At 37.2% G+C, this 12,214-nt stretch overlaps 1 protein-coding gene across 2 annotated transcripts in view; it reads right to left on the bottom strand.

Moving 5' to 3' along the window:
• Positions 1 to 12,214, bottom strand: part of NLGN1 (neuroligin 1) — a 735,624-nt gene that overhangs the window by 369,227 nt on the left and 354,183 nt on the right. For both annotated transcript variants that reach the window (XM_019503315.1, XM_019503316.1), the window contains exon 3: positions 9,068 to 9,127. In XM_019503315.1, coding sequence (XP_019358860.1) covers positions 9,068 to 9,127 — 60 coding nt within the window. The remainder of the gene's footprint in view (positions 1 to 9,067; positions 9,128 to 12,214) is intronic.

Below are 12,214 nucleotides of genomic sequence, written 5' to 3'. Positions count from 1 at the left end.
AAAAAAGTAAATAAAAGTAAATTAATTGGGGGGGGGGCGGGGGTTGTATCTTTGTTCCCTTCATTTTAATCCTGGATCCAATTATAAAGCAATATTAAGAAAATCAAATGATGAAAACGAGTTTTGTAAATTGATGCATCTACAGAAACCAAAATGTGGATGTTTGACACTGAGTTAAAAAATGTATTGACGGGCAAGTTCTGAAAAATGAAAGCTTAAGCATCCCATCGTTATGAGACAACAATAATGGCTTTTGAAGCTATGCTGCATTGAAAACCAAACTGGCCCCAAAAGTTTACCAAACATTTCACAAGAATTAGAGAGAAATGTGTGAGAGTAAAGGGGAAAAAAAATTGCTGTGGTACACCTGCATTAAATGATATTTCAGACTGTTTTGTTACTGGCCCGCCATCTTCCAGTGCACAATGTTGCATTCAAAGCGAACCTGAAAAACAGCAGGTTTCAAAGAATTGTAACATTTCCATAATAGGGAACACGGAGTATGGTCAGTATCTTGTTGAAAGAAAACTTTTGCATGATAATAATATTCAAGCTTTTTTCCTTCCACAGTCAGGAAATATCCGTGGAGGAGAATGGATGTCTTTGTGAAGTTTTCTTCTAAGTGGCTTAAGTCTAGCCAAATTTAAAAGCAATGCTCAATAAATCAGTGTTGCCTTGAATAAGTAGAGCAAGGACGATGACAAGAGAAGGGGCTGGTCTAAAAAAGAAGTTGTAAAAGCATCTGCATTTGAATTTGGTGAAACAGGTCAGAACAGATGGATTCATTTTTATAAAATAGCTATAATTTTCATTTGGATTCTGTTTTGAAGAAAATGCCAGACTAATCAAGACCCAGAATCAGTCTTTTCAGTCATGGAAGTGCTCATACAATCATTTATTTACTAAAAAATCCTGGGGGTATTTATGGGTAATCGCCTGCCGTGTCCTTTTGCCCCACCACACAGTAAAGCTTTTTGAACATGCAAGCGTTCAAGTCTAAAAGTTAAGAGGGCATGTAATGTTTTTCAAGGGAATGGAATTATGCACTTCCAAGATTTAAACTTAAATAGAATGAGGAAGACCTTCTGAATTCTTTAAAGCATTTGTTTTCCATGGATGTTTACACACAGCTTTTGCTTCCCTTTTTTTTTTGTTTTTTTTTTGTTTGTTTGTTTGTTTTTTTGTTTAGCATGGATCTAACTAAAGGAAGCAATGATAAATTATTAATCTGAAAATCGCTAAGTGACGGTTCACAGCAGAAATTGTACACAGCTAATTGTATGCTTGGAGGTAGCACAGGGGGAGACTGTTTCAGAATTCTTCTTTAATTAAAATGACATAGAATTACGGCGTACCAACTGTGAATGGTAATGGATGTTGGTAGTTCTGTTCTGTTTATCTGGAAAATAGTATTGGGGTTGTTAGAGAAGAATGGGTGGCTTTTATCTGAAACAAAAAATATTAACCACATCCCCATGAGAAAAGCAAAGTTCAAGGTATAAAAAAGAGGTTCTTTTAATAAATTCAGCCCACATCATGCCTTTCTATGATTTTTTTGTGAATTTTATGCTTGAAAAGGTTAAGGGCAGGCAGCATTGCAAATTACTCTTAATTTATCCACATGCTGCATCAGATCAGACTAGTTAAAATATGTATTTTCTCCACAAAGCCTTCCTGAAGAGCTCACCAGTGACTTAAGGGAAACCACTTCTAGAAATTAAAAGTAGCTGTTCTTTAGGGGCCCTGCCATAAGTTCAAATTAAAGCTGGGTAGAAACAAGCTATAAAGTTGGTACACATTTTTAAGCACTAACTTCATAGCTGGCTGGTCCTTTTTATAGCTGGATGGATGTGTTTATGGAGTGATTATTACTTTGCACATGTGGCCAGTGTACCTTTTATTGTGCAATTAACCAGTTTGTTGCATAATATATGTAATGTATGGCAGGGACCTAAGTCACAGGTTCTCATCCACTCCTGGAAACACCTTTAGAGGCCTGGCATTCATGCAGAATCCCAATGAAGCTAATGTGAGTACAAGCAAAACCGGTGCCTGCAGCTTTCTAACACAGAATGAAAGCCTTAATATGAAGGAAAAAAGGGAAACAAATGGAGATTGCTTTGGTCTTGAGAATCAGTTTTACAATATCTGTGAAGTCAGCAAACAGGATGGGGTGTTTTATCCAAATATAGGAATACTAAAAAACGTATCCACTTGGCACAGGGAAGCAATGTAAGAGGTACAAAAGGGTACTAATAACTAAAAATAATAGGATAAAATACAGATAACATAAAAGTAAACTGTAAGCAGGAAGTGTTCCTTGCTTTTCAAGTTCAATTAGATTGTGAGCATTTGCCCAAGGAAGTGATGGAAACCCCACAGTTTGAGTCTTTTAAAAGTTAAACCAGACAGAAAAATAAAAAATTTTTAAAGGGAGAAGATCCATCTTGGCACAAAGATGTCTAGGATAGTATTTTCCAAAGTCCTAATGAAGGTAAGCAGTCAATTCCCACTGAACTGAGTACTTAACTCCTCTAGTAGTTCATTTCCCATCCTAATTTGATAGATTTTTTTTGTATTTAATTTCTGAATCGATGTCCACCCATTGTGCCAGAGTACTGCAGTAGTCTCAGGGCATGTCTATGTGTGCACATTTAATGTGCATTAGCTCAATTTAAGGCACATTAAGGGCATGTGTCTACATGTGCATGCCCTTAATGCACCTTAAAATGGTGATTTAAGGCTATTTGAACCTAAATTTAAGGCTATTTGAGATGATTTAAGGCTATTCAAGCATAAAGCAGGTATCACATTTATACACAAATAGTTAAATCGCATTAGCGAACGTGTAAACACGCTAACATGCATTAACATGGTGTGTGTCCATTGACTTGGGATGAACTTTAGTCCCGAGTCGGTCTGCATACCCGCGTTAATTCACATTAGCATGTTCATGTGTGAATGCGTGCCTAAATCGCCTTAATGCACATTAGGCTAATGCGCGTTAAGTTTAGGCATGTGTAAAAGCACATATAGATATGCCCTCAGTAAAATGCATCATAGCAGAGCTTCTTTTCTTTACTGAATAGCAATGCTTGATCAGGAGGGTCGAATTCTGTCTCAGTGTTGCAACATCAGTGAAATCATAAGGTGATTCAAAATGAATCACAAGACAGAAGCAGCCTAATGTAACTGTAGACTTCAACAGGGTCCCACCAGAACTGGAGGGATCTAATTTGTAACCCTTTCTCTGAGCAGCAGTAACTCCTGCAGGTTGCTCTGTGAGAATAAGGCCTGAAGAGTTATTTATGCAGCACTTGTGCCCAGAAATGTGCATTTATATGGATTTAATTTAGTTTCTAACCCGGTCTATTTAATTAGAAGTTGGGTCAAAAGAAAAAGAAATTTTTCATATTTCAAAGATGTGCATGGGCCATCTCTATTCAAAATCCCACCTTGACCACAATCCTTTCCATCCTTTTCCATCTTATTCATGCTCCAATTTGTTTTGGGTTCCACTTACTGTTATTCTCAAATCTGCCAACTTATTTGGTACCTACATAGGATAATTATTTTATTTGACCTATGTAAATGCATTTTCTTTGTATAATTTCCATTGTCCTTCATACCCTATTCCTTCTTACTGCTTGGTATAACCACTTGTTACATCTTGCCATAAAGACATTGTGAGCCATTCAGGGAGAAAAGTATCCAATTTAGTTGTGCACTGCAAAATGAAGCACCAATCTTGACTTCAGCTATGCCATCGTTATAACTATACCTGCAAATCATAAATAAGTCCATCCTCAGTTGGAGCTGTTTGGCCATAAAGCCAGAGAAACAATAATCTGCAGGGAATGATCAAATGGAAAAGGAAGAGATGATACTGAAAGCCAGTTTGGCACAAAAGCATCTCCTCCAGGGTGGGGAAATCACAGGAAGTGCTTCTCCAAAGCTGCTAATAGCTGCCTGAAGTAGGAGGAGGTTAAAATCAGTGCCTCAACATTTCACCTTTATGACTGGTCACAGCATAAGGAAAGAAGGAACTTCAGTCATAAGTTCCACGAAGTTACATTTGTTCCATGGGTCTCAGAAATAATGTAATATAAAGCAATTCTGTAAAATTCTTGCTTTGATATTATGTAGATGTATCCATGTTAGGACCATAATACGTCCAGTTATCTTTTGAACATGATGTGGCATCACAGAAACAATCAGGAACCTTACTCCTGAACTGGCTGCTTTAGAATCTGCATGCCCCCTGTGCACCAAGGTTTTACATGAGGCCTGTTCCACTTATTCCAAAATCCTTTTCCTACAAGATTTTGTGGAGCCAAAACATAATACCCACCAATGCCATGATTTTAACAGTTGAAAAGCTCCTTTGAAGATATTTATTGTCAGTCTAAATCTATGGGACAGCATGACTACATCTATTGTTATTTTACTATAGCATAAGGCACTGTTACTGCGAGTCCTGCTATGCAAACTTCCATTAAAATCACATAATTTAAGTGGGATGTAAAACTGAAGGTTTGACAACTGGAGATCATTACAGAGTCCATTGCACTTTTCTTAAGAGTGGGAGCATTTAATCTTAATGCTCTGGCCATTTCCATCTCCCTTCTCCTGTTCTTCAGTTCCTGTCAATCCGTTGGGTCATTTTGCAGTCTATTGTTAAGTGGTTGGCTGCACTTCCTTGAAAGGTAGCTTCATTTAAGAGGTGGATGAAATGATCACTATATAGCAATTCCTCAATTGGTAAAGTGCTTTGAGATCGTTCTGGCTAAATGCAAGAGATATGAAGTAACACGAAATGAAAGCTGTAATTCTGACAGGCCTTTATAGGTAGCTAGAGAGGGGTCTAATTACCATGGGACATAAGCAGCCAAGTATGTGGTAATTTTAAACTACTAAAAGATGAAAATTAGTAATGCAAAAGCTGACAGTCCCTTCACTGTTCTAGCAATGCTTAGCAATGATATAATTGTAATGGAGCTAAAAAGAGCTGCTTACATTAAGGGTCTGTCAGAATTTGTACTATGGGTATTTTCTAGTATTAATAAAATTACTGTAAAAAATTCAGTGTAGGCTGAATTACGGCTTTCAGTCTGAGAAGAAAAATAGTCTTTGCAAAATTTAATTTGTAAATACAATGGGAATTTTTATCTTGAACTGCTGATGTTCATGAATTCCGAGACTGAGTGATCGTGTGAGCACAGACAATGTAGATGTCTCTGTTTATAGCAGTCAATTACTCTTTGTCCTAAATTGCAACATTTGTGCTATTCTAGTCAGGCGAGAACTCATGAGAAACTGTAATTATGCTAAATCACATGGTTATTTTGTACCTCAAACAAATGTGTACAACTATTTACCAGTCTCCAAAATTTTAAATGTTATGAGCTGTGGATACTTAAGAGATGGCGTCCTTCTTTGTGTGCTACTGTGGCAAGTAAAAACCAGTGAGAGGTTTGAGTTAGTGCCTCTCTTTTTTTATTTTTTAAAATGCAATGGGGACACTGGTATATCTCGAGTGAAAACCCCTCAAAATTCTGGAATTTACTTCTTTTCTTGGTCTACTGACCTTCAGATCAGACCCCGAGGTACATTCTGTATCACTGGCAACATCTGAATCAGGACTAAATGTCCCTCTTATCCTGGCCAGACAATACTTTCTAGTCCAAAAAGCAATTAATTTAGGATACAGGAGGTTAGATGAGAGCATCACAATAATCTACAGAATAGGTGGTCTTTTTTAGTTTTATAATCTATGAACATACAGCAAAACCTACTACTTCCCCCAGGCTTTAGAGAAAGTAGTGGGAAAGAGCAGGGAGGTAGGGCTATAGACCATGACTTGGCAAAAAGTTTAATACCATGCTACACCACAGATGTGTTTAGTAGCCATAGTGCTCAGATTCTTAAAAATGGAGGCCATAAAAAGTACCTGAGCCAAAAAGACAAGTTAACCAAGAAGCATAAGGTATTTTTGACAGGAGAGTCCATTTGTAACCAAATCGTCCTGTTTATGCCAAAATTAGTACAACTAGGTCCTAGTCCTAGATGAAGACTTTAGACGTTGATAAGGATTGGTTACTGGTCCATTTTGTAAGATGTAGTAATGTTTTTAAAAGGCTGTGCTTTCTTTTTTCTTTAAATTCATAAAACTGGCATGGACTAGGATGAAAATACCAAAATAATTTACATTAAGCCTAGCCTTCTTTCCAGCTATGAAATACCAGTTTATTCACTTCCTGAGTCATTTTGTACTAGCTTTTTCTCTCCCATTTGTCCACAAATGTGCAAATGAACCAATGTTCTCTCCAGTGATGACAAGACACAGTTGGTTTTATCACTATATCATTTATCCATGTGCAGGTTCTCAGTTCTTAGTGAAAGGTGTGCCAGCACCTCCAGGGATAGACAAAACCTAACTATTCGAGGCAATAGATGCTGACCTGTTGGGAAACGAGAGAGTGACTCGGTAGACGATAAAGTCTAGGAAAGCAAAGAGTTTTGTATAATGTTTACTTCTGCACACATTTACACTTATAATATTTCAAACTACCTTCATTTTTTAAACTGTAAGCTTGCAGTTCATTAGCTGGTAATGTGCCCTAGTGCCTTTGTGTCCCATGAAAACAAAAATGAAAAATGATCTAATTAAGGCTGGTCTAGTGCCGGGAGCACATACAAGAGATCCGATTTTGATTATTGAGCCTAGTCTTCATAGTTCCAGGACCGGCAAGGGCCTGAAAGATTGACCTTGGGTTAGAGACATTTAGTTGATTGGAAGCAGGGATTACTAATCACTGTTACACAGTGAACTCTTCTAATCAGCATATGACATCAATTCACTCCACCAGGAGCATTCTCCAGTCCATTTAGGTGATGATGCAGGTTCTTTGTTGGGACAAGGCACAAGAGAAAGAAGAGAAATGGGAGCTCTGAGCTTCTAAGAAACATAGGCAAGGTTCTGCAGTCTTTGAAATACACTGGATTTAACACTGCATGGCCATGTCCTACATGTATACAGGACTACTTTGCCTTGGCTTTTCTTTACACGGCATTATTTTAATCTATATTTATGCTGTCCCAAAACTTTCAGTGTTCAGTTCTCTGAAGATTTTTTTACTTGACTATAAGCTCTTCTAAGGCAGTTATTCTACGTCAGGGGAAAGCTGGAAGGTTTGGCAGGTGATTTGTTACATAGGAATCTTGGCAAATTTTTCTGTGGAAAGATGAAAGAAGACAAGGAGGCAGCTATTTGGGTTCCTTTATTTGTCTCCCAAGTAAGTTTATCTTTAAAGTTGCGCTTATTTTCAGTTGTTTCTGTACAGCCTAAAATAGGAGGCCCTCTTTCAGAGCAGCATAGGAATTAAAGATGGAAAAGAACTTTACACTTAAACCCATTCAATATAAAAAGGCCTGTGCTTGCCTTTTTATCCCTTTCTTTCCTCCCTTGTTCCTTTGTGGTCCGCACTTTTTACAGCTTGCTACTACGTGATGAACACAAGGACTAACCTCTGCTTGGCTGCTATTTGTGAAAGGGTTCTTGGAAAATGATGAACTCGTCTCATAATAATGTCCTGGAGCTTTTGGAACTAGGATATAAAGTTGAATGAGAGCTGGGCAACACAACGTGGCAGAGGATCACAAGGAGGCTGGATGATAACCACCTCATTAAATGTAGAGAAGTACATGCTGCTTAGGTGTTGCCAGGTAAGTTTCGGGGGGCAATTTAGCAGTACCGGCAAAGGTGACAATAGATAGAAGCTATTGGGATTTGATTATTATCTACATCCCTGCTACAAATTCATTCTTAGGAGAATTAGCAGAGTGCATTAAATCACACCATGTGAACCAAAGCACATCACGTGATGCTTTTTTTTTTCTCATCACAAAACAAAAACGTTACTTGAAGGAAACTTCAAGGTCTTGCCAGCAAATTTCACCCTTTTTCTTTGGGCTGAGGAAAAGGAATATGGTAGAGCTAGTCTGCAAGTTAATAAAGATTGAAGCAAGAGCATGTAACCCCAAAACAGGTGAGGGAGTGATACAGAAAGTTTGGACACATTACCTTTTTTCTTCACAAATAAAGTGTGGGTTTAAGCTTGGAGTTAGGAAACTCATAAAATGAATGGGCTAGACTGGCTGCTTTGCTTCCACTTGTTTCTAACATTACTTCTAGTCTGTAATATTAAAAAAATCCAATATATGTAAGCTTATGTGATTAATATTGGAATCCATGAACAAAAATAATGTGCTTGATATTTACATGCTTTCGTGCACATTTGTTAGTAGTATTTGCCAATGTGTTTGTGAGCATAAGCCCAGAGCAAGCAGGCTTTTGTATGTATTTCTAATATAGAAAACATAATGGATAGAGGCGTGAAGTTCAACTTAGCACCACTAAATCTTAGGTGATAAGCTGATCTCAACCAAATGGAAATATAACTTCCTGTTTTAGTGCTATGCTCTATCATATATAAGGGAGATCTGTCTGGATTTACACCGTTTAACACAGTGATACAGAAGGAAAGGTGTTTGTACTTTTTGTACTTAAAATTCAGTTGCTTAAGAGACACTTTATACAAGCTTTCTAACATTTTCCCTTTACAAAGACAATAGTTCATGTTTATCAAACTGATCAGTTAGTGAAAAAGAAACATCTTTGTATTTGGTGAAATACACAGGGTTAGAGAAAACATGCAAAAAGGTGTACAGAGAGACTTAAAAAGAGTGTTAGTTCAAATAGTATGGACAAAATTCAGTCAAAAGGTGGGATGTAACATATCAGAAGTTGATTTCAAGAAAACAAAAAACCCTCCTCTTTAAATATTGTTACTGTTTTATATCAAAACTTAGAACTTAACATTCTTTCTTTTAAAAAATTAAAAATATAGATATATGTAGATAAACAACAAGCAAGAAGACAAAACACATCAAAAATGGGAATTAAAAAAAAACTCTTCAAAAGAAGACAAGAAGTCAAAAAAAGAGGGGAGAAAAAGATTTTCAGGGATCCTTGTCATGCAAATCAGTTTGGTGGCAAAAAAAATACCTTCATCTTCAGCACCGTCATTATCACCTAAATCATCTGTCTGTTTCTTTGTAAGGGGACCTAGGATTGAGAATGGAGAAAATGGAGGAAAAAAAGACAATTCAAGAATATACAAGACTGAGGAAAAAAGTCAATGTTAAATTCCCATAGATGTTTCAAGAAAAACATTTTGGGGGAAGGATGCACTCAGCTTAAAAGAATATCTATGATTTTTTTTAAACTTATAGCAAAATCTTTCCTGTAGGGTATGGCTATTAGAAACATCTATTATGAAAAGCAAATAGTGCCCAATATTTCTTTTTTTTTTAAATCAAGAATTAAAAATAGTGTTTACTAAGAGCATACCCACCACAAACAAAAGGAACCAGAAGCAATATTCCATTGCTCAGTTTACCCGTTTCTCTCAATTTAATCTGGTGATGACAAAAATACCAAATTAGCTCTAATCCTTGACAAAATAATACTGCTGATAAATACCTTGGGCAATTGGCTAAAAGATTTTTTTGTGAGTGTGTAATGCTAAATAAAATTTCTGAATCTAACTATTTTAGCTCATGCTTTGCAATAGTGAGCAAAGTTTTAGCTTTAATTTTTCTTTGTCCAACTCATTCATTACATTCTAATTTAAATACAACCATGGACTGAATATTCCCTTGAAACCTATGACTACCTGCTGAGATATAAAGAAAGAAGACCACCCAAAAGTGAACTAGAAACAAAGGGTGAAGTCCTGGCCCTACTGAACTCACTGGGATTGCTGCCACTGAATTCAGTAAATCAATGATTTCAACAAGATACTCAGAAGTAACACTTAAAGTTTCAGCACAGGTAGGGCAAGTAATATCCCACAATCAATTAATAATACTATGCAAATTAAGCTTCAATCCTATTCCATGCAGAGCACAGATATTATTAACGCATTAGGAGATTCATCACACTTTGCAATAGGAAAAAATAGCTCTTCACTGTTAGCAGGTAATAAAAATATACATCAGAAGGAAAGTCAAAGGACATACTGAAAATATTTCCATATGTCACATATTTTACACACTTAAGCATGAATAAAAGACAGTTGAAACTCAGCATTATCTTTCCTTTTTTCAGAGCTCTTTCATTTCCATGACTTTCTGTAATTTGCATGCAAAAAAGCAATCTGTATAAATGCAGGACTCTAAAGTTAAAAAGGCAGCCAAGCACAGAGTAGAAAACAAGGACTTCTCATGCATAAAATAACAATAGGGAAAAAAACCCAAGGGGAAAAAAAAAGATGAACGGTATGTGTCAATTTGTGCAGTAAATGTAGGCAAGAAGCATGCATTAACTCCAAGCACCTTGCACAATGAGGTAGTGTTAAAACATTTGTATTTAAAGAACTCTCTCCACTTCTCTCATATTACAAGATATTAGTAATTCAACATTAAACCTGCAGTCTGTGAAAGGAATACTATGTTTCTGAATGCTACTTAAGGGGAAAAAAGAAATCAGGAACTGCTGTTTGTATTGCACTAGGTGCATGTGTTTGAGAAATGTAAATAGCCCTTAGATACCAGGAGATTTTAGTTGTGAATTTTAGGAACTGGACCATGTCATTGAAAACCACAGATGAATATCTTAACTACTGCATCGGTCATGAATACGGTTTCAAGCTCATTCTAAATACAGAACACTAGAATTATACATCATAAATTAAACACGAGGACGTTACAATTACAGCTGCAAGCAATCATTCTGTTTGATACCGAATCTTGGTGAATGCAATAGCTTCTGCTATTTGGAAACTCTCACTGTAATATTTGCAAAATATGACATCTATATAATGTGATCCTACCCGAATGCAGGCAGCACCCTAACGATTTGCTGTAACCATTCTCACACTATAGCTACTGTACTTCTCAAAAGCCAAAACCACTATGTATAGCTGGGAAACTGGCAGTGATTCCTGTAATGGCATCGTGTTTTCAGCACAGCACACAGGGAAGAATGAACTCCTATTACCAATTCTAAGACAGATGCACGTAACAACCCGCCATGGTATGTTATAGTTTAAACTATGTATTCTGTTTTAAGGGCTACTTGAAAATTAAGTTTAAAAAAAAGATCCAAAGGATAATTCAGTGGCATCTGTAAAGGCATGTTTATCATGTATTTTTCTGCATAAACCAGATCAGTTCCCTCCTGGCCAGAAAACCCAGACCTTGAAAGTTCCATTTCACATAGGTGGATGTCCAGTCCTTTATTTTAAGGGATGTCTTTTATACGGTACCTTGTGCTTCATGCCATGCATCAAGCCACATAGCCCTGCATCTTAACAGCATCCACACTATAGTACAAATGTATTGTGACTGATATCTTTAAAAAGTAGCTGAGCACCTCATGTCCCTTGCTCCTTGAGACCAGATACAAACACACACAGACTGCATTAACATTTGCTGAAAGTATTAGTGGAACCATCCAAATGCTATTCAGCCTAGCATTGCTTAACCACTACTCACTTTACCCACGAGCCCTGAAATCCCAGTTTTACACAGAGGCTCTCTCTAGTTTAGAAGAAACAGATTCAAAACTTACCATTCTCCAAGCCTGGGAAATTTATCCCCAAGCACACCACTGTCCTCTTCCCCTTGGAAATGGAATATTAGCATGCCCGGACCCCACTCCACCACACAGTGAGCTGCAACTACCAAGGCAGCTAAGGCCTGCTTGAAGCAGCAAATGCCTATGCTTTGGACAGACTTTCTGTGGCTGAGCATATGAGCAGGCATAACAAATATATCGGTATCAAAAGATATGGGCGTAAGCTATTAAAGTGCAGTTTTAATGTCTGCATGATTCTCTAGTGACGCAAGCATAGCAAAATGGCTCCAGGTGTAATCCTGCTTCATTCAGTTAGGGTGATTTAGTTACCTTGTATTGCTACAAGATCATGCATATGTAACAGATTATAACAGATGACAGGCACCCCCCAGCAGCAGCTCCCCTTCCCATTTCCAGCACCTAAAAGTATGCTTGTCCATACCCTGAGGGTCTTCTTCCTAGGGTCAGTGTGCTGTCCTGATGATTGAAATCTAGGTCATGTTAACAGAATGCAGAGAGGGCCTCTGTGATCATCTGAAAACTAAGCAAAACATTACTTTTTTTTTTTTTTTT

The sequence above is a fragment of the Gavialis gangeticus genome, unplaced genomic scaffold (assembly GCF_001723915.1).
Source record: "Gavialis gangeticus isolate Ggan-Ray unplaced genomic scaffold, GavGan_comp1, whole genome shotgun sequence".
In the NCBI taxonomy this organism is placed as follows: domain Eukaryota; kingdom Metazoa; phylum Chordata; order Crocodylia; family Gavialidae; genus Gavialis; species Gavialis gangeticus.
The sequence above is the reverse complement of the archived record's forward strand: the minus strand, read 5'-3'. Positions and strand labels throughout refer to the sequence as shown.